The 23,134-nt window shown below is 37.9% G+C and overlaps 1 protein-coding gene across 2 annotated transcripts; it reads right to left on the bottom strand.

The window, feature by feature from the left end:
* Positions 1–1,249: 1,249 nt before the first annotated feature.
* On the bottom strand, positions 1,250–21,479 carry LOC112641580 (cell surface glycoprotein CD200 receptor 2-like). 2 transcript variants are annotated; one of them, XM_035710031.2, is made up of 7 exons: positions 21,372–21,479; positions 14,059–14,118; positions 11,822–11,881; positions 8,396–8,710; positions 8,027–8,275; positions 2,957–3,083; positions 1,250–2,582 (listed from the first exon to the last, which is right to left on the bottom strand). In XM_035710031.2, exons 1-7 carry the CDS (start codon positions 21,433–21,435, stop codon positions 2,576–2,578), a joined length of 882 nt encoding a protein of 293 aa, XP_035565924.1. In that variant the 5' UTR covers positions 21,436–21,479; the 3' UTR covers positions 1,250–2,575. The 2 variants fall into 2 exon arrangements, with proteins under 2 accessions (XP_035565924.1, XP_048961099.1); XM_049105142.1 differs by lacking the exon at positions 11,822–11,881 and having other exon boundaries at positions 21,372–21,475.
* Between the last annotated feature and the right edge of the window lie 1,655 nt (positions 21,480–23,134).

Here is a 23,134-nt window from a genome sequence, read left to right on the forward strand (position 1 = left end):
AGATGGCTCTTATATCTATGGTTATTATCTTCTGAAGTTACATGTGTTTCATAATCTCTATGGGAAGAATGAAAATAGGACATGAAAAATGCACATGAATAGAGTATAACCTATGTTGTAAGACTGACAGCAAATCTTGAACCTGGCAAAGTAGGCATTTTCATGAACTAGGATTAAGTTCACATTGTATGGAATAAAACTCAGAATAACAGTGGCATGAACACAATAGCGTATTTTCTCTCACACAAAAGAATTTTAAAGTAGGTATTTTAGAGTTAGTATGGTAACTCCATAGTCATTAGGGCCCAAGATCTTTCTGTCTTTCTTTTCCACCATCTTAGTGAATAGCTGCCATCCTCAATGTCATCCATGGCCCAAGCTGGCTGCTGGACTTCCAGTCATTATAGTCCAGGAGACAAGAAAGAAAAGTAAAAGAGGATTTCTCCTTTCTCTTCAAAGAGATATCCCAAAAGGTATCACACAAGATATATGCTTACACCTTATTTGCAAAAATTGTAATGGGTAGTCACACTCAGTTACAAGGGAAACTGAGAAATGTCTTTTAGTTAAGTGTGTCTCCATACTAAAAAAAATTGGAGTCATGTTATTAAGCAATGCATCAAAGATCTAACATCACAACAATTTTGTGTAACAATCACAAAACCTCCATAGCAACAATTGCTTAAATGTCTGGGATCATCTGAGGGTCAGGTAGGCGGCTCTTTTGACCTTGATTGAGCATCTCCCTTGTCTAAGAGATGATTAACTGTTGGATTATCTAGGCTGGCCTCAACAGTAAGGTGGAGAATGGGACTAGGATGACCCAGCTCTGCTCTACATGTTTCTCATCCCCCAGCGGACTAGCCCAGGCATGTTCTCACGTACAATTAACAGAAACACACAGGACTTCTTGAGATGTTAGCTCAAAACTAGTACACTGCCACTTTTGTCTCATTTGATTGGCTAAAGCAAATTACATGAGTTAGAGAAACATGCAATTTCTTTATGTTTTCAACTAAAAAAACCACTGACAAATTACATGGACAGAGGGAGGAGGAAGATCTGGAGTCACGAATATAATCTTCTACCACAAAGAAAAGGGAAGATGAGCATTGGATCAGGCAATTAGCAGTCAGTGCCACAGTGTTTTTGAGTCTGTGACAAAACTATGGTACTAGATTTTTTCAATTCTATGCTCTGTTTTAAACATGAGGGAATATTTATAATAAAAAAGAAAAAAGAGCTAATATAAGTTATATATGAAATTATTTACTAGTTTATTTCTTGGTTCATGTTGAGTTACTGATGAATTAAGTATTAATCTTAGCATTTGTCCTATCCTTTACTGTAGGCATGGACTAGCTATCTGTACCCAAACCCTGACTCTATTTCTGCTGAGGCAGTTACACTACATTCTCCAAATTCCATAGAATTTAGTGTGGCTGTGTGACAAATACTAGCCAATAGAACATGAGCAGATATTATTACTACTCCAGGCCTGGCTCATAAAAACCTCCTACATAAAAATCCCCCATTCTCCCTTTCTCTTTCACACTCACCAGCTGAAAGGAGAATACTCTGAGAAGGGCAGAGATATAGGATAAAGTGCTCACTTACAGCAGAACCACTCCTGTTCCCTGCTCTAGATCAAAATCCTTCCCTGGGATATGGAGTGAGGAAGAATTAAATTTTTGTGATTATGAATACACTGAGATTGGGAGGTTGTTTGTTTTAACAATTAGACTATCCTACTTATATATTATCTTCCAGATAGTAGTATGCATTCATTTTTTCCCTTGGAGCCTTGCTAAAAAAACAATAGCTTGAATCACGTGCCAACTTATACAAGAAATTTTTCCTTTAAATAAAAGGACACTTTTTACTATAGGGTAACCATATCAATCAATCAAGATAGGGTTCCAGTTTACTGTGGCCCTAGAAAATATTGGGGTTTCACCAAGAAATCTTACCATTAATCCATTCCAGTGTGGACTACTTGAGACGGCTGAGCTCTAAAAGATGAGGTGACATTCAGCACTGTCTCCCATAACTCTAAGAGTCCTTATTTGGGGTTAACTTATAATTTCTTCAAAAATAAAGGTACTATTGAAAATGACTCCTCATCATTTATTCAATGATTGGGCCAAACATGCAGTACGACAACCAGACTAATTGCTAGTAAGAAAAGGATGGGAGGTTCCAAAGAACTCAAGGGGTGTAGAAAACCTGCGGAGCTTTGTAATTTGCCATTTGCTGAACCATCTTCCTCTTTAGGCTGAGAAGCAGGGCTATCTCCTGTTTGCAAATAAGAATTCAGTAAGACAAAGAGGAAAGTAGATGAGTCATCCCAGACATTTACAAAGGCAGGCAGCAAGCTTTGGCATGTGCATAAATATACGTATGCTAAGAGTTTGAAACAGGATTTGCCAACTATCACATTGATTCACATAAACACAAAGGTACTAAATAGAATTGGAGCAGTTGAGTTAGATGTTGAACCCAAAGGTTGATCTTAACCAGCTGCTTTTTCATGGTGTTCCATCAAATCTAAATTGACTTCCAGATTTTTCAGTTTTCATGCTCTATGAAAAAACACAAAATATATAATTAAGCACAATGAATATAATCCTTCACAGGCATAGAAACTAGGGAGTAAACATTTAAGAAGCTTCAGTTGAACTTCATTTCGCCCACTGAATTCTCGAAGGATGGCCCAGGACAGATTATCTTTCAGGAAAGCACTGTAATGAAACAGGAACTTTTGCCCCAATGCTGCAGGCATCACTTCCTGGACTCTCCAGGTGTTAACAAAGTTCATACATCAAAGAAAGAGGTAGGGGAACAAAAGATGTGCCAAAAAATGCATCCAGCTCTTCCCAGAATATTATAAACTTAAAGCTTTACAATGATGTTTTCTTTCTAATGAGTCTATATTTTTTTAGATTTTATTTCCTACCTGCAATGATTTATTCTCTGGAAATAGGTGAATCCCACGATGACCAGGATAATAACCAAGAATAAAGAGAATTTCACATAGAGAATGACCAGTAAGGCTGATGCTGGAAATTCCAGAGTTATGGCACCTTTAAATACAGGCAACACAGGCACAGGTAAAGACCATTTCAAGGATTCTTGTGATGAACAAAGTAGGGTCAATTGTCTAAAAGAGACTTTTAAAATAGTCTTAAAAGTTCACAGACTATCATAATCAAAACACCTTCTAAACTACAATTCAAATGTTAAGATATTCTTTCATGACAGAGTTTAGGAGCTGTGTGTTTATACATGGTAGATTTTCAATATTTTCTAAATGAATAAATACACAGTAAACATTGCTAATACTTTCCAATTATATAAGAAAAAAAGGAAATATGTTTTCTGACTTCCTAAGTAAATGGAAGATTTTTAGGGTATTATCATTAATATTTTGAGCACTATCTGATATTTTCCACACAGTAATTTTGTCACTGAGTTGTTGTCATCGGTTTAGTAGGGTATTTTATGTTTTCTTACTTTCATTTATTAATCTGTAAAATGGCCCCAAGAATTGTTGAAAAGATAAAATGAGACTAATTTGAACTATCATTCTGAAGTTTTTTTCTGCTATGAAAATGGCAACCAAAAGTAAACTTTAAGTACTATTCTGAGTCTTTGCTCCAAAAGTCATGTCATCTTGTTAAATAACCTATTCACATACTAAACTAGAAGTAGGCCAATCTCCTTCCTATGCACTATCAGGGAAGAAGACATAGTCTCAGCCCTCAAAAAGGCTCACAGTCTGATTGGAAAAGCCAGATCCATACAAATGAAAAGATCACTTACAAGAGAGCAAAGAGTACTAAGTGAGCATTATGGAATGTAATCATCTAAAGAATAAGAAAACTGAATCAACTCCAACTGGGAGGTCAGAGTGAAGTGAAATTTGAATGGAACCTTGCCAATAACAGTATTAAATAGGTTAAGAGAAGGAAGAAGTTTTCAAGGGAAAGAAACAATTTGAGCAAAGATTTGAAGAATTCATTAACAAATCAAATGTGATAGAGCAGAGTACAGATGTAGATGAAGTCTATGATGATCTGAATTCTGTAACTATTTGTATGTTTTAGGCACTGTGCCAGACTGTGGATATAGAAATGAAGAATATGGTTCTTACTCTCAAGAAGTTTACCATGTACTGGAGTCAGAGAAGTGGACAGTCAATTACAGGACTATGAAGTACTCAGATATATGCGTGAGGCATTACATGAGCACAGAGTAGGAAATTTCATGGGAAAAGAAAATTATCCCAGAAACCATTTCAAACTAAGCCTCAAAACTTCAGAGGAAGAGCACCTGGGTGGTTTTGTTGGTTGAGCATTGGACTCTTGATTTCAACTTAGGTCATGAACTCTGGGTCATGAAATTGAGCCCCATATGGGGCTCCATGCTCAAGGTGGGTCTGAGATTCTCTCCTTCTGCCCCTTCCTCCATACTCTGCTCTCTCTCTCAACTAAATAAATAAATCTTTTTTTAAAACTTTAATAGGAATTGAGAAAATGGAATGAAAGAACAGAGTATGAGGAAAGAAGTGCATGTGGAGAGGTGAAAATGGCATGTATAATGTGCAATTACATGTACAGAAGTATGAGAAAGGATAACACTTTTGAGGAGCCCAAAGAAGCCCACAGTCCAGGCTGAAGATTAGCAAGACATGAGGCTATGGAGAATGACATATCATAGGAGCTTAGATTTCTAAGAGACCAAGAGAAACCACTGGGGGCATTTAAGGAGGAGAGGGGCATATTCTTCTCGTTTTAGAAAAGTCACTCTGGCAACAGTGTAGGCAATAAATTGGAGTGAGGTAAGCTAGGTGCCAGACCTGTTACAAGGAAATTGGAATAATTCTGGGGAGAGATGATCATGTGTTCAACTAAAGCAAAGGAAAGGAAAAGGTCTAGATTTAAGAAAAGAATTTAAGACAAAAATCAACAGAACATAGTGACTGATTTTGAATATGGGAAATAAGAAAGTTTAACATTGTAGGATATCTTTAATTTTCTGGCTTGAGTCATTTATTAAGATAAAATATAAGTATGGAGCTTATGAAGGAGTAGAGAAGAGGAATTCCTTTTCAGGAATATGCAAGTTGAGGTGCCCTTGATGTATCCACATGAAGTCACTCAATTGGAAATTGGTTTTGATCATGGTATAGCCAAGGAGAGAAATATGAGCTAAAAATAGGTTTGAGAGTCAATAATTAGGCAGTGGTTGGAGCCAAATATACGGATGAAGTCCTTCAATGAATAGGAGTAAAGGTGAAAAGACAATAGAGTCAATGATCAAACTCAGAGAAATGCCTTCCTTCATGGAATGAGTAGATGAAAAACAATCTAAGATGACTAAGAAGCTGACTGAAGGTTAAGTAGAGAACCAAGTGATTATGGGAGGAAAATAGGTAAGAAGAGAGGAAAGACCATATCACATATCACAAAGAAGTTAATTAATAACTAAGAATTAAAAATTTATATTTTGTTTGGCATCTGAGAGATCTTTAGCTTTTTGTTAGAATATTTCCTGTGCACAAAGATGCAAAGGAGTTAAGGAGTAGATGTGAGGTAACACAGAAGAGACAATGAGCATAGATTCTTCTTGTAAAAAATCTTGGATATGAATAAAAGGCAAGAGCCAAGAGTTTGTGGAAGTCCCAGAAACTATTAAAACATGAGAGGAGGGACGCCTGGGTGGCTCAGTGGTTGAGCATCTGCCTTTGACACAGAGCGTGATGCCAGTCCCGGGATGGACTCCTACTTCGGGCTCCCTGCGAGGAGCCTGCCTCTCCCTCTGTCTGTGTCTCTGCCTCTCTCTGTGTGTCTCTCATGAATAAATAAATAAAATATTTTTTAAAGTAAAAAAATAAAAATAAAACATGGGAGGAAAAAAAAATAAAACAGGGAGAAAAAGAGTCATGCCCATATAATCAGCCTTAGGAAATGGATCTGTGGAACAAAAAAGAGTGAACAAAAGAGAGCACAGAAAACTACTGAAGCAAAGCTTCTCAGGACATGGGAAGGGAGAAATGAGTATAGAGTACAGGTTGAATGTTTTATCTATGGAAAGCAAAGTCAGGTGGGACTGCAGATAAATGCATATGTCTAGAGGCAAGAAGTATAAAATATTAACCTAGAGCTGGTAGGAGATTGGTAATAGAAAATAAAGAATAGAAATGAATGTATTAGTACATGGGACAACATGGGTGATGCTTGAAAACATTATCCCAAGTAAAAGAAGTCAGTAACAAAAGGCACATATTATATGGTTCCATTTATGTGAAATGTCCAAAATAGGAAAACCTATAGATACAGAAAGTAGGTTAGTGGTTACCTAAAGCTGGAGGATTTTTGGAATTAGAAAGTGATAGCTAAAGGATAGAGGGTTTTTTTTTTTTTTTTTTTTGGAGTGACGTATATGTTCTAAAATTGATTGTGGTGATGGTTGCATAACTCTGAATGTGCCAAAGACCTGTATGATACACTTTAAATGCGTGAATTGCACGCTACATAAATTAGATCTCAATAAAGATGTTGCAAAAAACTTAATAGGAGAGATGCTATAAGGAATAATTAATAGGCTGATTATTTTAAATAACATAAGAATGAGTCTAATAGCTAATCTGTATTAATATAATCACATAATAGCTAACATTTATTGAATATAAAAGCTAATACTGTTCACATGTTAAATACAGTAGCTAAAATTTGTTGAGTACCACCTATGTGATAGGCACCATGTAAAATAAATATATTACTCTTTATTTAGGATTGATTTATTTATTTGAGAGAGAGAGAACAGGGGGGAGGAACAAAGGGAAACATAAATTCAAGCAGACTCTCTGAATGTAGAACCCAGCCCGGGCTCGATCTAATGACCCATGAGATCACGAGCCAAAACCCAGAGTGGTATGCTTAACCAACTGTGCCAACTAGGCTCCTCAAATATATTATTCCTTTTAGATATCGTAATAACTCTATAACATGGTTCTGTCATCCATTCTATCAAATGAAGAAACCATGAGACTAGCCATTGTAGTGATCATTTTGCCACATACATAAATATCAAATCATTATGTATACCCAAAATTATTTATTATATGTCAATTATATCTCAATTTTTTAAAAGATCTTATTTATTTATTCATGAGAGACACAGAGAGAGAGGCAGAGACACAGGCAGAGGGAGAAGCAGGCTCCATGCAGGGAGCCTGATATGGGACTCAATCCCAGGACCCCAGGAGTATACCCCGGGCCAACGCAGGCACTTAACCGCTGAGCCACGCAGGTGTTCCATATCTCAATTTTTTAAAAGGCCATGAGACAGAGAAATTAAATACTCTCCCAAGTCATACAGCTGGTAAACAAGAAGCCATATTATGCCGAATGCTTTGCTCGTAACCATCGGGTTATACTTCTTGGAATGATATGAAGACATGGACCTTGTCTTTTCATCTTTACATAACAGCATCAAAAACACATACATTCGACAAGTATTTGGCAAATGAATTGATGTATATGTTTCAGATGACAGAGAGAAGAAAGGAAAACTTGTCTGCTAGTAATAAAAGTGGTGACTATTTAAGAACTATGAAAATCAGGAAAGGAATAATATCGTTCCTGTCTATCTACTGAATCAGTATTATTAAAGTATATAAAAGTATTGCTACTTTATGCAAATACTAATCTCAAAGTAAAAGTCAATAGATACTAAGTTAAATTTTTATGGCTTCTAGAATAAAAGATATTTAGAGTGTACCACTAAGAAGTTGTTAAATTTACTCCTTCATTTTGTTACAGGAATAGGAATTATTTCCCTAACATAGTAAAGCATTACCTAGTTAAGTTTAGATAACATCTTCAAATTAGGAGCAAAAGGTTCCTTGCTTTGTTTTTGGAATAGAAAGTGGAAAAATTGGTGATGTGGTTTTCTCCTCCCAAGCATTAAGTTCATTACCTTAAAAAAAAAAAAAAAAAAAAAAAAAAACACAGGTAATTACCTTGATTCAACTCTATGGACAGACTCTTGTTGCCAGTCACATGGGAGACAAAGCAGGACACCTCAGACACCTGGCGGTCCTCCCAGTGGCATGTACTCTGCACGGTCACTGTGTCATTGCCCAGTCGTTCTTCCACAGTGTGACAATCTCCCATTGGGGTCCAGGAGATCTGTGCAGCTGGCTTCCCTGCAACTGCCCAGCACACGGTAGTTCCATTCTCGCCTAGAGACAGGGTCACCTTAGGGGGCACTGCAGAGATGCAGGGGGAAATGTTTCAGGCTCAACACATGCGATATGGACTAGAGAGAGACCTTTGGTTCAGTCTCAGATCTGGTTCTCTGGCATACCACAGTACGCGAGGCTCCTTACCTAACACTTGGAGGTGATGCCCATGACAGAAATTCCCATCAGGTGTGACCACTTCACACTTGTAATATCCTTCATGAGTGATGGCCACGGGATTAATCCGAAGGGCAAAGTTCTGATCAGGTCTGGAGTCCCAGGATATTCTCTCGTCTGTACAAGTTTTTTCCCTGGTCTTGTTGCTATCTGTCCTGTAGGCTCTGATGCAGGAAGTGTTGTCTCTGAAGATTACTGACCATGTTACTACCAGAACATTCGAGGTGGCATTAGGGCAATGAAGCACAGCCCTTGTATCCACAAATACAGACAGAGAAGTGTTGGCTGGACACACACACAAAGAGAAGGAGAAAACAGAAGCGTGGTGAACAACTTCATGTGTTACACTCTCTACAACAAATCATATAAAGTGTACTACAACATGACTTTGCTGGTGATCTTATTTCAAGAATATTAATTAGGCTTACATAAAAATTAAACATGCACAAAATGCATAACACATTAAACACATTAAACTTAATCCAAAGATGAACCCATTTCTCTCCTATATCAAGTGTTCTTAGATAAACTATATTTCTTATACGTGTGAGAAATATTTTAAGAGTTTAAAATTGATTCAGAAGTTTAGCTTTGAGAAACACAAATAAGAAAACACAATATAAATTAAAGGACAGATTCATCTAAATCAAATCTTTCGGTCATAGAGATTATTAGATTTATCTCATCCTCCTTGGGGTAGAAAGTGGAAAAATTGGTGATGTGGTTTTCTCCTCCCAAGTCTTGATCAGAAAGAATAAATCTGTAATATCAGAATGAAAAGCCTACCCCTAAGGATGGCACTTCATAGAAACATAAATATAAAAAGCATGTGACACTTTCATTAAAAATAAGATGACATTCAGGTTGAGCAAGATGGACATTTCTTAAGCTATTTTTTATTTGGAGAATCACTAAGTCAGTAAATTCAACAGATCTCCTTCTTTCCTTCCTTCCTTCAGTGCCATCTCACCAGTGGTCTTCCTACTTTCTCATCCGTTCTCCACCCTCTTGTGCTTTGTTGGGGACAGTTGTTTTGTGGCTGTCTACAAATGCCTTTTGTGACTAATACCATGCAAAACATCTTGTATTTCCCAGGGCTTCCAGGGAAGACTGTTGCCAATTTCACAAAAGTATCATCTGTCACTTCCTGTGTAGGCATAGAATTCTGCATCTTACAAAACCTAACTGGTATGATTTTATGCTGTAATAAAATGACTTTTAACAATACTTATTCTCTCTCAGGATGTTACAGTTTCAAGTCAGTGGATCTTGAAGGACAAATCTTTACATTTCTTATGTCCTGTAGCGCAATGCTAATAAATTTCACTTTTCTGAAAAAAAAAAAAGCAGATCTGAGGAGCAATTAAATCTATGCTCTTTTGACCACTGCAGGTGGCCACTCCTTTCACAGAGAACCTGTGACTTGGCCAAAGCTTAGAGGCAAGCAAGAATGTAGCTGATTGGAGAACGCGTAGAGCTGAGTGTGGAGGAGCATATATGTGCCCAAGGGCAGGATGCTGAAGATGAAACCAGAGAGAGAAGAGGCTGATGAGCAGCGTGTTAAGAGGGTTCTTTTGTGTTCTGGGGACTTTGCCCTTCAGCCCTTCAGGCTAAGGCTTTAATTTTCCTGACATTTATTCTCAAGGTGTGACTCTATTCTTTTAAAGGAAACTACTAATTAATCAAAAAAACATACATATTTTAATAGGGGTGCAGTCTCCAGAGAAGTAGGTCCAATGGTGAGGATCCCCAGGACTATGGATAGTCTCTCTTCCTTCACTTTGCTCCACTCTATGACCTCCAACGATGCCCCTTCACCTGATAGGAAGCATCTTAGGGGATTGCTATTATCCATCCTTTCCTAATCCTCTTCTTTTTCTTTTCATACCTGCCTTTTTAAAAAGATTTTATTCATCCATTCATGAGACACACAGAGAGAGGCAGAGACACAGGTAGAGGGAGAAGCAGGCTCCCTGTGGGGAACCCGGTGCAGGACTTGACCCTGGGATCACACCCTGAGCTGAAGGCAGTTTCTCAACTGCTGAGCCAACAGGCATCCCTCCTCTGTTCATCTCTGTTGTGATAATTCACCAATGGCCAGTCACTCCCCCACACTAAATGGGTTGGCACCTGTCTAACAATAAATCTCCACACACTCCTGTGATCAGCTATGGTGATTTCACCTCTGGCTTCACAGAAGGGTAGCAGGTAGATTCTCATATTTGCTCCAGAACCAGCAGGCATGTCCCAGTGTTTCTGCAGCCTGTGTCTATGACTCTCTTCCAGTCTCCTCCAGCCTCCTGCACACAGACAAATCCCTTTTCCTTTCTGTTCTCACTGCCACACCCTGGTTTAAGACCCCATCACGGGATCCCTGGGTGGCGCAGCGGTTTGGCGCCTGCCTTTGGCCCGGGGCGCGATCCTGGGGACCCGGGATCGAATCCCACGTCGGGCTCCCGGTGCATGGAGCCTGCTTCTCCCTCTGCCTGTGTCTCTGCCTCTCTCTCTCTCTCTCTCTGTGACTGTCATGAATAAATAAATAAAATCTTTAAAAAAAAAAAAAAAAAAAAAAGACCCCATCACCACATTCCTGCATTACTCCAGAAGCCTTCTAACATCTGTCTCCGTCTCAAAACTCTCTTCTCAGTTAATAGCCTATCTTGCAGCCACCTACGTGATTCTGTAACACAGGGGTGATCCCCTCCACTCGGACACCCTTCAGAGATCTCTCACCGCCTGAGGACAAACTTAAATGTGTTTGATTTTGCTTTAAAAGCCCTCTTTTCAAATAGACTCACCTTTGTAATCTATCACCCCTCTGTTGCCCCACACCTCAGAAAGAAAGCACCAAGTACAGCTGCTTATCTAGGTCTTCCCTCAATGTTTCTTGCTGTCTGGGGTGGCCTACACAGCACTCTCTCTGTGAACACATCCCTCTTCCTTTAAGAGCAAATCACATGCTGCATGCTCTGTGAAGCCTTCTCAGGGCCTGGGTCCTCAGTCTCCCTCTCTATATTCCTGGCACACTTGGTAGGAGGGCTTATCTCCTCTATTCTATATGAGATCTGGGTTCACCCACAAAACTGAGCCCCCTAGGGTGCTCTGGTGGTGTAGTTCATCTTTCTTCATCTTTGTTCATCCTCTGTGTTCCCCGTTAAAGCCTAGCACAGGGACTGATAGAGAGAGCTCCATAATCTTCACATGGAATTGAACTGCTTTGACAGACAAGGGCCAGAGTCACTCAGGTCCCTCATGCAGCAGCCTTCAGATCGCCATGATCTTCAACTGAGCTGAAGGCTGGCCCCCTGACCAGACTGTCAACTATGTTTCTAAGGATGTTCAGCAACCCTTCTCTTTAGTACTGACCACTAGAAAAAAAAATTAAAGACATATTACCTTCCATAGGAGGTGTGATGCTTTTCTGCTTTCTTTCCACAAGTAACATATTTGTTGAAGCTAGAAAATATTCAGAGGAAAGTATATCAGTTTTAGGTGCCTAAATGGAGTACAAGCCTCCATGTATGCACATCTCTTACAGACATAATTATAGAAAATCTTCTAACTGTAACTAAAGTCCACAAAATGCTTTGCTTTGAAAAACAGAAATTAGAAGTTATTCCATCAAGTGGAAAACCATGTTAACATTTGAAAATTACACTATAAGCTATTAATCAATGATTTCTCATTTATAAGACACCTTACTCTACGATGACAACAATTCTGTCAAAGGCAACCCTGCTTCCACCTCTTTTGAAGCCACAGTGGACTGACCCCTCATGGGTACCTCCCATGATCTGGGCTGAGTCCAGGGCTTTCTCTAGATATCACCCACAGGATTAAAAGTGTTAAATCCAGTGGTGGGCCTCACTCAGCGGCACAAATGAGATTACCTTCAGGAAAATTTGGAACCAGACTGAGATAATTCATCCCTCTCTTTCCCCCATTTTGTACTGTAATGGCTGATTTTATGTGTCAACTTGGCTTGGACATGGTTCCTAGGTATTCCGCTAAATAGTATTCTAGATGTTTTTGTGAAGGTATTTGTTAAGGTAAGACTAACATTTAAATGAATATAATTTCAGTAACATAAATCACTTTCCTCAATGGGGGAGGGGGAGCACTTTCAAACCAGTTGGAGGCTTTGACTGAGAAAAGAGTGACCTCCCAGGAAAGAGTTCTATAGCACACAGCCTTCAGACTCAAACTGCTACTCTTCCCTGGATCTCTAGTTGCTGGCCCACCCGAGAGATTCTGGACTTAGCAAGCCTCTGCAATCACGTGAGCCAATCCTTTAAGTCTCTCTACCTGCCTCCCTGTTCCTCTCCCTCCTCCTTCTCTCTCACTCTCACTCACCTATCTCCTCTTTCCTCCATCTCCCTGCCTCCTTATATTCTCTCTTTCTCTCTCTCTCTCTCTCTCTCTCTCTCATTCTTTTTTCTCCAAGGAACCCTAATACACCTATCTTGGGAAGATTGTAGCAGAAGCAGAGAAAGATAGAATGATTCTCCTCACCTGGCTCACATCTCTAACTCCTTGGTTCCTGAGACCAACATGCATCCTTCCCTTGGATTCTATACAGTTTCTGACACTCAAAACAATCCTAATCTACTTCAAATTCAGGTTCTGTAAACTTCTATATTGAACTAATTTTTGGAAAACAACATTTTTTTTTTAAATTATAATTTAGGGGCACCTGGGTGGTGCTCAATTGCTTAAGTGTTCAACTCGTGGTTTCAGCTCAAGTTATGACCTCAGGGTTTTGAGATCAAGCCCTGCATCGGGACCCGTGCCCTCAGTATGGGTCTGCTGAAGATTCTCTCACTTTACATCTCCCTCTACCTTTCCCCCTGCTTGCTCTCTCTCTGTCTGTCTCTGTAAAATAAATAAATTTTTAGAAAAATGAAGGATATAATCATTTATCTTGTGGTTTATTCTGTGTGTGCTTGAGAACAATGTGTTCTGCTGTTGTTGGAAGGAAGGTTCTGTACATGTGTATTAGGCCATTTGGTCTACAGTGTTGTTCAAGCCTACTGTTACCTTATTGACTCTATGTAGCAAAGAGTTTTCCATTTTTATATGGGATACTACAGTTCCCTACAACTGCTGTATTGTCTACTTCTTCTTCAGTTCTGGTAATATCGGATCTATACATTTAGGTGCTCCGATGTTGGATGCATAAATATTTACAATTGTTATATCCTCTTGATGTATTGACTCTTTTACCATTAGATACTAACATTCTTTGCCTTTAGTTACAGTTTTTGACTTAAAGTCTATTTTCTCTAATATAAGGATACCTATCCCTACTTTCTCTTGGTTTTCTTTGGCATGGATGCTGAAGATGAAACCAGAAAGAGAGAGGGTGGTGAGCAGCATGTTTATGACTTCCCCATGAAGCTTAGCACAGTGCCTGATAGAGAGAGCTCCATAATCTTCACAGGGAATTGAACTGCTTTAGGAGAGGAGGGTCAGGGTCATGCATGATCCCTCACCCCGCTGTGTTCAGATCACCATGCTCTTCTACTGGGCTCAAAATTGTCCCCCTGACCAGACTGTCAACTATGTTTCTAAGGATGTTGAACACTTCCTCCCTTTAGTACTAGCCTCTAGAAAAAAATTAAAAAGCATATTACCTTCCACAGGAGGTGTGATGCTTTTCTGCTTTCTTTCCACAGGTAACGTATTTGTTGAAGCTAGAAAATATTCAGAGGAAAGTATATCAGTTTTAGGTGCCTAAATGGAGTACAAGCCTCCATGTATGCACATCTCTTACAGACATAATTATAGAAAATCTTCTAACTGTAACTAAAGTCCACAAAATGCTTTGCTTTGAAAAACAGAAATTAGAAGTTATTCCATCAAGTGGAAAACCATGTTAACATTTGAAAATTACACTATAAGCTATTAATCAATGATTTCTCATTTGTGAGACACCTTACTCTACGATGACAACAATTCTGTCAAAGGCAACCCTGCTTCTACCTCCTTTGAAGCCACAGTGGACTGACCCCTCATGGGTACCTCCCTTGATCTGGGCTGAGTCCAGGGCTTTCTCCAGATATCACCCACAGGATTAAAAGTGTTAAATCCAGTGGTGGGCCTCACTCAGCGGCACAAATGAGATTACCTTCAGGAAAATTTGGAACCAGACTGAGATAATTCATCCCTCTCTTTCCCCCATTTTGTACTGTAATGGCTGATTTTATGTGTCAACTTGGCTTGGACATGGTTCCTAGGTATTCCGCTAAATAGTATTCTAGATGTTTTTGTGAAGGTATTTGTTAAGGCAAGACTAACATTTAAATGAATATAATTTCAGTAACATAAATTACCTTCCTCAATGGGGGGGGGGGCACTTTCTATCCCTTCATTTTCAGCCTAGTTGTATCCGTAAAGGTATAGTCAATCTCCAATATGTAGCATATTGTTCAATCTTGGTGCCTTACCCATTACCATCTAATGTAGAATTTAGTCCATTTATATTACGATGACTGAGAGGGATGTACTGCTATTTTCATTTTGTTCATTGTTTTCTAACTGTTTTGAAGTTCCTTTGTTCCTTTCTACCTCTCTGCCTATTGTTCCTTTGTGATTTGATGATTTTTTTGTAGTAGTATGCTTTGATTCCTTTTACTATATCATTAGTGTGTCTACCAGATATTTTCTTTTACTTTGTGGTTACCACAAGACTTATATGAAACACCTTATAGTTGGTTTAAGCTGATTACAACTTAACTTCATTGCATACAGCACTCACTGCTTTTATTTCTCTCCGCCTTTTCTTTTATTGAGTCACAATTCACATATTTTTAATTTGTTTATTCACTAAAATTATCATAGTTGTAATTATTTCTCATACTTTTCTTTTTAGCATTTGTGCTAGAGTCAAAAGTGATTTACACACCACAAACACAGGACTCTTAGAGTTAAGTAGCATCTTTCTGTTTTTACAGAAAGATGTTTTACCTTGTACCTTGTATATATTTACTTTTATATTTGCCTTTACCAGTATGTTTTATTTTTCATATGTCTTCATGTCTTTGATTACCATTCTGTCATCAAATTTGAAGAGCACCCTTTAGAATTAATTGCAAGCACATCTAGTACTGACAAAGGCCATCTGCTTTGTTTTTTCTAGGTAAGTCTTGATCAGTTTTATTTCTGGGTTGCTAAGGAAAGATTTCCTCCATGGCAGGCTTTTATTTTCAACACTTTGAATATATCATCTCACTCCCCTGGTCAGCAAGGTCTCTGCTGAGAAATCTGCTAGTTTTATGGAGTTCCTTTATATGTGGCCAATCACCTTTCCCCTGCTACTTTCAAAAGTCTCTCTTTTCCATTTGATTATCAAGGTGTGCCAGGGAATATTTCTTTATGGTCAGTCAGGTTATTTGGGCTTCATGGATTTCGACATTCATTCCTCACCCACTGCCCCAAAGTTTTAGGAAGTTGTCTCTCATAATTACATTACATGTGGTTTCTGCTCCTTTCTCTTTTGTCCATCTGGGACTCCCATGATGCTGATACTATTTTGTTTGTTGGTGTTTCATAAGACCCATAGACTTTCATTAATCGCTTTCATTCTTTTTGTATGTTTGCTTTATATCTCTGGCTGGATGATTTCAAATTATACCTTTGTGTTTAATAATTCTTTCTTCTGCTTGATGAATCTGCCACTAAAGCTTCCTATTGCATTTTTCAGTGGAGTCATTGCATTATTCAGCTTCAGGATTTGAGCTTGATTCTCATGATTTCTGTCTCTTTCTTGAAACTTCCTTTTGTTCATGTATTGTTTTCCAGATTTGTCCAATTGTCTGTGTTCTCTTGTATTCATTGAGCTTCCTTACATAGACTATTTTTATTTCTTTCTCCAGAATGCAGATCTCCATTTCTTTTGGATCAGTCACTGGAACTTTATTTTGTTTCTTTGGTGGTGTCATATTTTTAGATTTTTTAGAAGCTTTCCATGGTTAGTGTCTTCATATTTATGGAAGCTGTCACTTCCTCCAGTCTTTAGTGACGGGCTTCTTCAGAAAAAGATCTTCACCTGTCAGCCCAGCTAGAGATTCTGGGAGGTCTCTCAGACGTTTCCTAAAGATGTATTCCTTCTCCATTTCCCTGGCTCCTTCTTGAGGCAGAAGTCTTAGGATTGTGTGCCTTCTCTCTGTCTCGTTTTGTGGGTTTCTCTCAAACCCACAAAACCAGACAGAATTCTGAAATCTGCCATTTTTTATACTAGGAAAGTGCCCTGAAGTGTTCAGGGTTGTGTGCCATCTCCCAGTTCAGCAGAATAAAGTGACTTCTGTTATCCATGCACACTATCTATGAAGGTGCCCATCATCTGTGGTGTGGTGGTGCTGGCTTCAGGGAGGATGATATGATTCTGCAGTACCAACACAAAGTGTCAGCACTTAATAGTCTCAGGCAAAGTAGATAATCATAAACACTAGCAAGGACAGAATGGCAGTCAAGAGACTCTGACCTGAAGGATTTGTAGCAAAAACTAAATAAACCTTAGTGTTCTTAGGGGTGATATAAAAGGGCAGTCAGAGAGGGTATAGTTTGTCTTATCTAAATCAAGTGTACGGGAGTGTCTTAGTCAGCTTTGCCTGCTGCAACAAAAATACCATACAGTGGATTAGATAACAATCTTTTTTCTCACAGTTGTACAGTCTGGGAAGTCTAAGACCAAAGCACAAGCAGATATGGTGTCCGGTGAAAGCCCACTTCCTGCCTTCTAGACAGCTGCCTTCTTGCTGTATTCTGGCAGGGAGGGCCAAAGGGAGAGAGAAAGAGAAAAAGCAAACTCTCTTGTGTCTCTTCTTATAAGGGTACTAACCCAAGATCTCCACCCTAATGATAAAATTCCCTCCCAAAGCCTCTACATCTATCTCCAAATACCATCACTTTGGAGATTATTTTAATATATGAATTTTTGAGGATGCATTCAGTCCATAGTAGTGAGCAAAGACTCTGGTTAGTTGCCATAATGGAAGAGGATGGTCCTTCCCCAAGTTTCTATACTCAAACCAGTTAGTTCTCAGACTCAAAGCCACATAATTATGAGTTTATATTCCAAAATTACAAAACACAGGGGGAAAATGCAACCACAAAATGACATGATGCACTTTTTATTGGTTTCCCTCCCTTATTCCTCAAGAGAAGAATAAGATTCAGAACTTCAGAGTTTGGAGTTATTGAATGTAGGGTATAAAATAAAAATCTGTGGAGAATGTCTACAGAAATAAAAGCAGAATTTTAAAAAGGAAGAAATATATGTTCTCCCCACCCACCTCCAAACAAAAACCTGTGCAGATTAGAAGCACACAAAAGAATTTAGTTTGCTTATTGATTCCTTACTTACTAACTTAAAAAATGATAGAGAATAACAGAAATATATATGACAGGAGAAAGGCAATAGAATTTCATAAAGTCCTTATGACATCTTCTTCCAATGTAAGGTGGTTTCATCTCCATTAAAAATCATTGTTTATTTTAGCCACCATCATGAATGAGCTAGGATTTCTGGATAACTTGCTACAGCTTCTGTATCAGCACTTGCTGCTTCACCTGGCACTTTTCTGTTTCGGATATGGCTTCTCTCCTTAAATTTCATGAATCAACCTCTTCTAGCTTCCAACTTTTCTTCTGCAGTTTCTTCATCTCTCTTTTCCTCCACAGATTTTGAAGAAAGTAGGGCCTTGCTCTGGATTAGGCATTGGTTTAAGGGAATGTTGTGGCTGGTTTGAGATTCTAACCAGATAACTCAAACTTTTGTCATATTAGCAATAAGGCTGTTTCACTTTCTTATCATTAGTGTGTTCATTAGAGTAGCACTTTTATTTTCCTTCTAGACTTTTTCCTTCACATTCACAACTTGGCTACTGCTTGGCATAAGAGGACTAGCTGTTGATCTGTCTCAGCTTTCAGCATGCCTTCCTTAGTAAGCTTAATCCTTTCTCACTTCTAATTTAAAGTGAGAAATGTGTATTTCTCCCTTCACATGAACCTTTAGAGGTCATCGTAAAGTTACTAATTGGCCTAATTTCAATATTGTTGTGTCTCAGGAAAGAAAGAGGCCTGAGGACAGGGAGAGAGACATGGAAGAACAGCCAGTAGGTGCTAGAGCTAGAACACATACACATACATGTCACTTGAGTTCACCATCTTCGATGGGCATAGTTAGTGACACCACAAAACAATTACAACAGTCACATCAAAGATCACTGACCACAGATCACCACAACAAATATAAAGTAATAAAAGTTTCAAATTTGCAAGAATTACCAAAAATGAGACACAGAGAGATAAAGTGTGCAAATGCTATTGGAAAAATGGTGCTGATGGTCTTACTCCATAGAAGGTTGCCACAAACCTTCAATTTGTAAAAACCACAATATCTGCAAAGTGTAATAAAGTGAAACACAATAAAACAAGATATGTCCATATACCTAATAAGAACTTCAAAATACATGAGGCAAAGTTGATAAAATTAAATAAAAAACACTGTAACAGAAATGAGGAATGTCTTTGATGAAGCTATTAATAGATGAGATATGGCTAAGGAAAGAATCCCTAAGCTAAAGAATATATCAATAGAAACCTCCAAAACTCAAAAGCAAAGAGAACAAGCACTTTAAAATAAAAAAAAACAGATATCCAAAGACTATAGGACAACTATGAAAACATGTAAAATACATGTAATGGAAAAATCAGAAGGAGAAGAAAGAGAAAGGAACAGAATAAATACCTGAAGCATTGAGAATTTCTCCAAGTTACTAACAGATATCAAATCAAAGTTCTAGGAAGCTTATAGAATACAAGCAGGCAAAATGCCAAATGACAACAACAAAAACCCAAAAACATAAACCAAAACAAAACAAAAAACAAGGCCTGGCATATTATATTCAAGCAATAGAAAATCTAAGATAAAGGAAAAATTCTGAAAAAATCCAGAGAAACAAATTATAGAGGAACAAAGGTGAGAATTATATCCAACTTCTCTTAGGAAGTCAGGCAAGAAAAAGAGAATGAGTAAAATGTTTTAAATGTTAAGAGAAACAAACCCATCAACCTAGAATTCTGTGTCCTACAAAATTACCCTTCAAAAGTGAAGGAGAAAAAAAAGACTTTCTCAAACAAGCAAAAATTGTGGTCAGTTGGTTCCAGTGGACCTGCCTTGCAAGGAATGTCAAGAGTTCTTCAGGAAGAAGGAAATAATGTAAGGAAGAACTCAGATCTACATAATGGAAGAAAGTATTGAAGAATGAATAAGTGAAGGAAAAATAAAAGCCTTTATTTTTCTTATTCTTAATTGATCTGACAACAGTTTGTTCAAAATAATAAAACATGTATTCTTTAGATATATACTTATATGTTTTATGTATTACTTAACATAAATATAAAATATAGACAATATAGAAAAATATTTATATATGTTTAATTGGATAGACTATATTTATATACATTTGAAATGAGTGGCAGCAATAATACAAGGAATGGCCAAAATCTATTAGCGATCCATAATAACACCAAATGTTGGCAAGAATGTGAAGCAAAATGAACTCAGTGATTGCCAGTGGAAATGTAAAATCCTATAGCAAATTTGGAGGACAGGTTGGCAATTTCTTAAGGTATTAAAATGCTCTTACAATATGATCCATCAATAGCACTCCTTGTTTCTTATCCAGTCGGATTAAAAACTTATGTCTTAAAACACAAAACCTGCACTCAGCTGTTTGTAACAACTTTATTCTTAATTCCCAACACTTGGAGGCAACCAAGATGCCCTTTAGTAGGTGAAATACTGCCTAAATCAAGGTATATCTAGACAATGGAATATTATTCAGAGCTAAAAAGAATGAGCTATCAGGTTTTGAAAAGACTTAGAAATCTGCTACTCACTGTCTTTTGAGTTCTTCCCAAATGTTCTTCCCTCCCTCTCAATTTCTTTCACTTTTTCCTCACTCTAGATTCCATCTTTCTTTCTCCTAAGAACTGGTTCTCTTCTCCCTTAACTAGACATATTATGGTAATGTGGAAGCCAGTGTTTTTCAGAATGTTTTGGAACTTCTTTGGGATGATTACAAGAAAACACAGAATGGATTCAAGTTTGTTTTCACCTGCCTGAGGCTGCTTTAATTTTATTTTTATTTTTTAAAGATTTTTATTCATTTACTCATGAGAGACACAGAGAGAGGCAGAGACACAGGCAGATGGAGAAGCAGCCTCCCTGCAGGGAGCCCGATGTAGGACTTGATCCTGAAACTCCAGGATCATGTTCTGTGCCAAAGGGAGATGCTCAATCACTGAGCCACCCAGGTGTCCTGAGACAGCTCTAATTTTAGTCACTGCCTTCATTTCTACATCTGTTCATGCTTTGGGATAAGATTCCCTTTATATAGAATATTCTGGTGTGAGTATGAAATCATTGACTTCGAGAAATTATTTTTTGTTTATATATCCTTAAGTTCTCTGATCCTCATTTTCTGAAACAAAGTTTACCCATTCATTTTTTGTCTCCATTTAAAAAATTTAAAATCCCAAATAGAAATTTATGGTTTCCTTCTTAGCCTGTGTGCTAGAAATATTAAAAATATCGAAAGAGGAAAAAAATAACTACATGTCAATAAATATAAGGTCCAAAAAATAAGAATTCAAGGAGACAAAAATATACAAACCAAAAAACTGGAGGAAACACTGCATTTTGTCTAGTCACACAAGTTCAGTTTCACTCCGAATGGATCCAGCATCACGCTGGATTCAGCCAGAGTAGTCAGTCCGCCATTGACATAAGGTAAATATGAAGGTTTGCTGGATAATATACAAATGTATCACTGCTACTAGAACAAGTTATAAAACATTTTGTGAGTCACTCAAGAGTATCCTTGTCACTATTGAAATATAGCTTTACTTTTTGCTAAAAATATCATTGCATCAGACTTACCAGATACCATGATATTGATGGAGATCAGTACGCTCAAAGTTGAAGTCCTCCCCGGAGTATGCATTTCAAGTGGTTAGCCACTGACTAGCCATGAACAGGAAATGTTACTGGGTTTTCTTGGGTAATAAAGCAAAAAAGCCAATACTTACAATTCATTGGGTCTCCCACATGACTGAAGCGACAAAATAAATGACACAACAATTTATTTAGAAACCATTTTGGAAAACATAAATTACATATGGTAAGACACACAAATCTTTAGTGTACAACTTGATGAATTTTTATGTAGGTATGAACTCAGATAATCTCCTCCAAAGTGAAGGTAGACCATTTCTACTATTCAAGAAGTTTCCTTCATTTTCTTTGTCAATAGCCCTTCTCCAGAAACACTACTCTGATATCTATCACCACTTTGCCAATTTTTGAACACCATATAAATAAAATTGTTCACATAGTTGGTTTTTGTAACATGGTATAGTGGTTTTCTAATCTGACTATGCCATAATTTATTCACCATTTTGCTGTGTACATGGATTTCAGGTTAACACAAATAAATCTTCTATGATCATTTTTGTTTTGTACTTATCTTTTGGTCTATTTATGCATTTATTCTTTTACATATATACCAAGGAATAAAATCAATGGATCACATGATAGCTATAATGTGTGGCTTTGAGAAATACTTCCTATTATGATTTGAGTTGTGTCCTCTCAAAATTCATATGTTGACATTGTAAACGTCATTACCTCAGAATGTGACCTTATTGGGAACAGGGTCATTGCAGATGGGATTAGTTCCGATGCAGCCACACTGGGGTAGGGTGGATCCAGTCCAATGGCTAGTATCATTGTAAAAAGAGGAAAACCATAAACAGATACACACACTGGGAGAATGCCATATAAAGATGAAGGCAGAAATCAAGGCAGACCCTCTGCAACCCAGTGAACTCCAAAGATTTCCAGCAAACCACCAGAAGGTAGAAGAGAAGCATGGAATAGATGCTTCCTTCATGATCTAGGGGATTTCAATTTCTTTTGATGGTGGGACACAACACAAGACATTTGAATAAATGAGAAGCAGAACTTTGTTACTTATAGTGCCATAAAAGGAGGCTCCCATATAGGATCACACAGGTCTTGTCCTAATGGAGGGGTAACATCAACCTGGAACTATAGAATATAGTGTGTGTATGGCAAGTCGGGTGAAGTTAGGTTTGAAGGGCTCCCAGACAGGCTAATTTGAATAATTTCCTAGAATCCCATGCATAATTATTTATGGGTTTATTCTTTGTTGTCTAGTACTTGGCCCAGGGGCCAAGAGTGTGAAAGCCCAGATAAGAAAAGTAGGTGGGATGTGAAAATAATCAGGTCTCAAGAAAAGAAACTAACCATTCTCTAGTCAGGACCTCACATATGGGTCAAGTCAGTATTTTGTAATAACTAAGGAAAGTAGGTAGGATGTGGAAATAATCAGGTCTCAAGAAAAGAAACTGACCATCCTCTAGTCAGGACCTCACATATGGGTCAAGTCAGTATTTTGTAATAGCTAAAAACTATATTAAAATTGACCCCCTGATCTTCACATCAACTTTGAGCTTCATCATTTGGGGTATTCGAATACATACGTCACCCTAAACAGCATAAAAATCATTTTATTATGAGAGGAAAACAAGTAGAGTCCTTGTAGGTCAGTACATAGCCAAGTTCACCATTATATGGCATTAGCCTAGATCATGTATCTGGAATTTTCAGGATCTCTAACA

The sequence above is a fragment of the Canis lupus genome, chromosome 33 (assembly GCF_003254725.2).
Source record: "Canis lupus dingo isolate Sandy chromosome 33, ASM325472v2, whole genome shotgun sequence".
NCBI classification, from domain to species: Eukaryota; Metazoa; Chordata; class Mammalia; order Carnivora; family Canidae; genus Canis; species Canis lupus.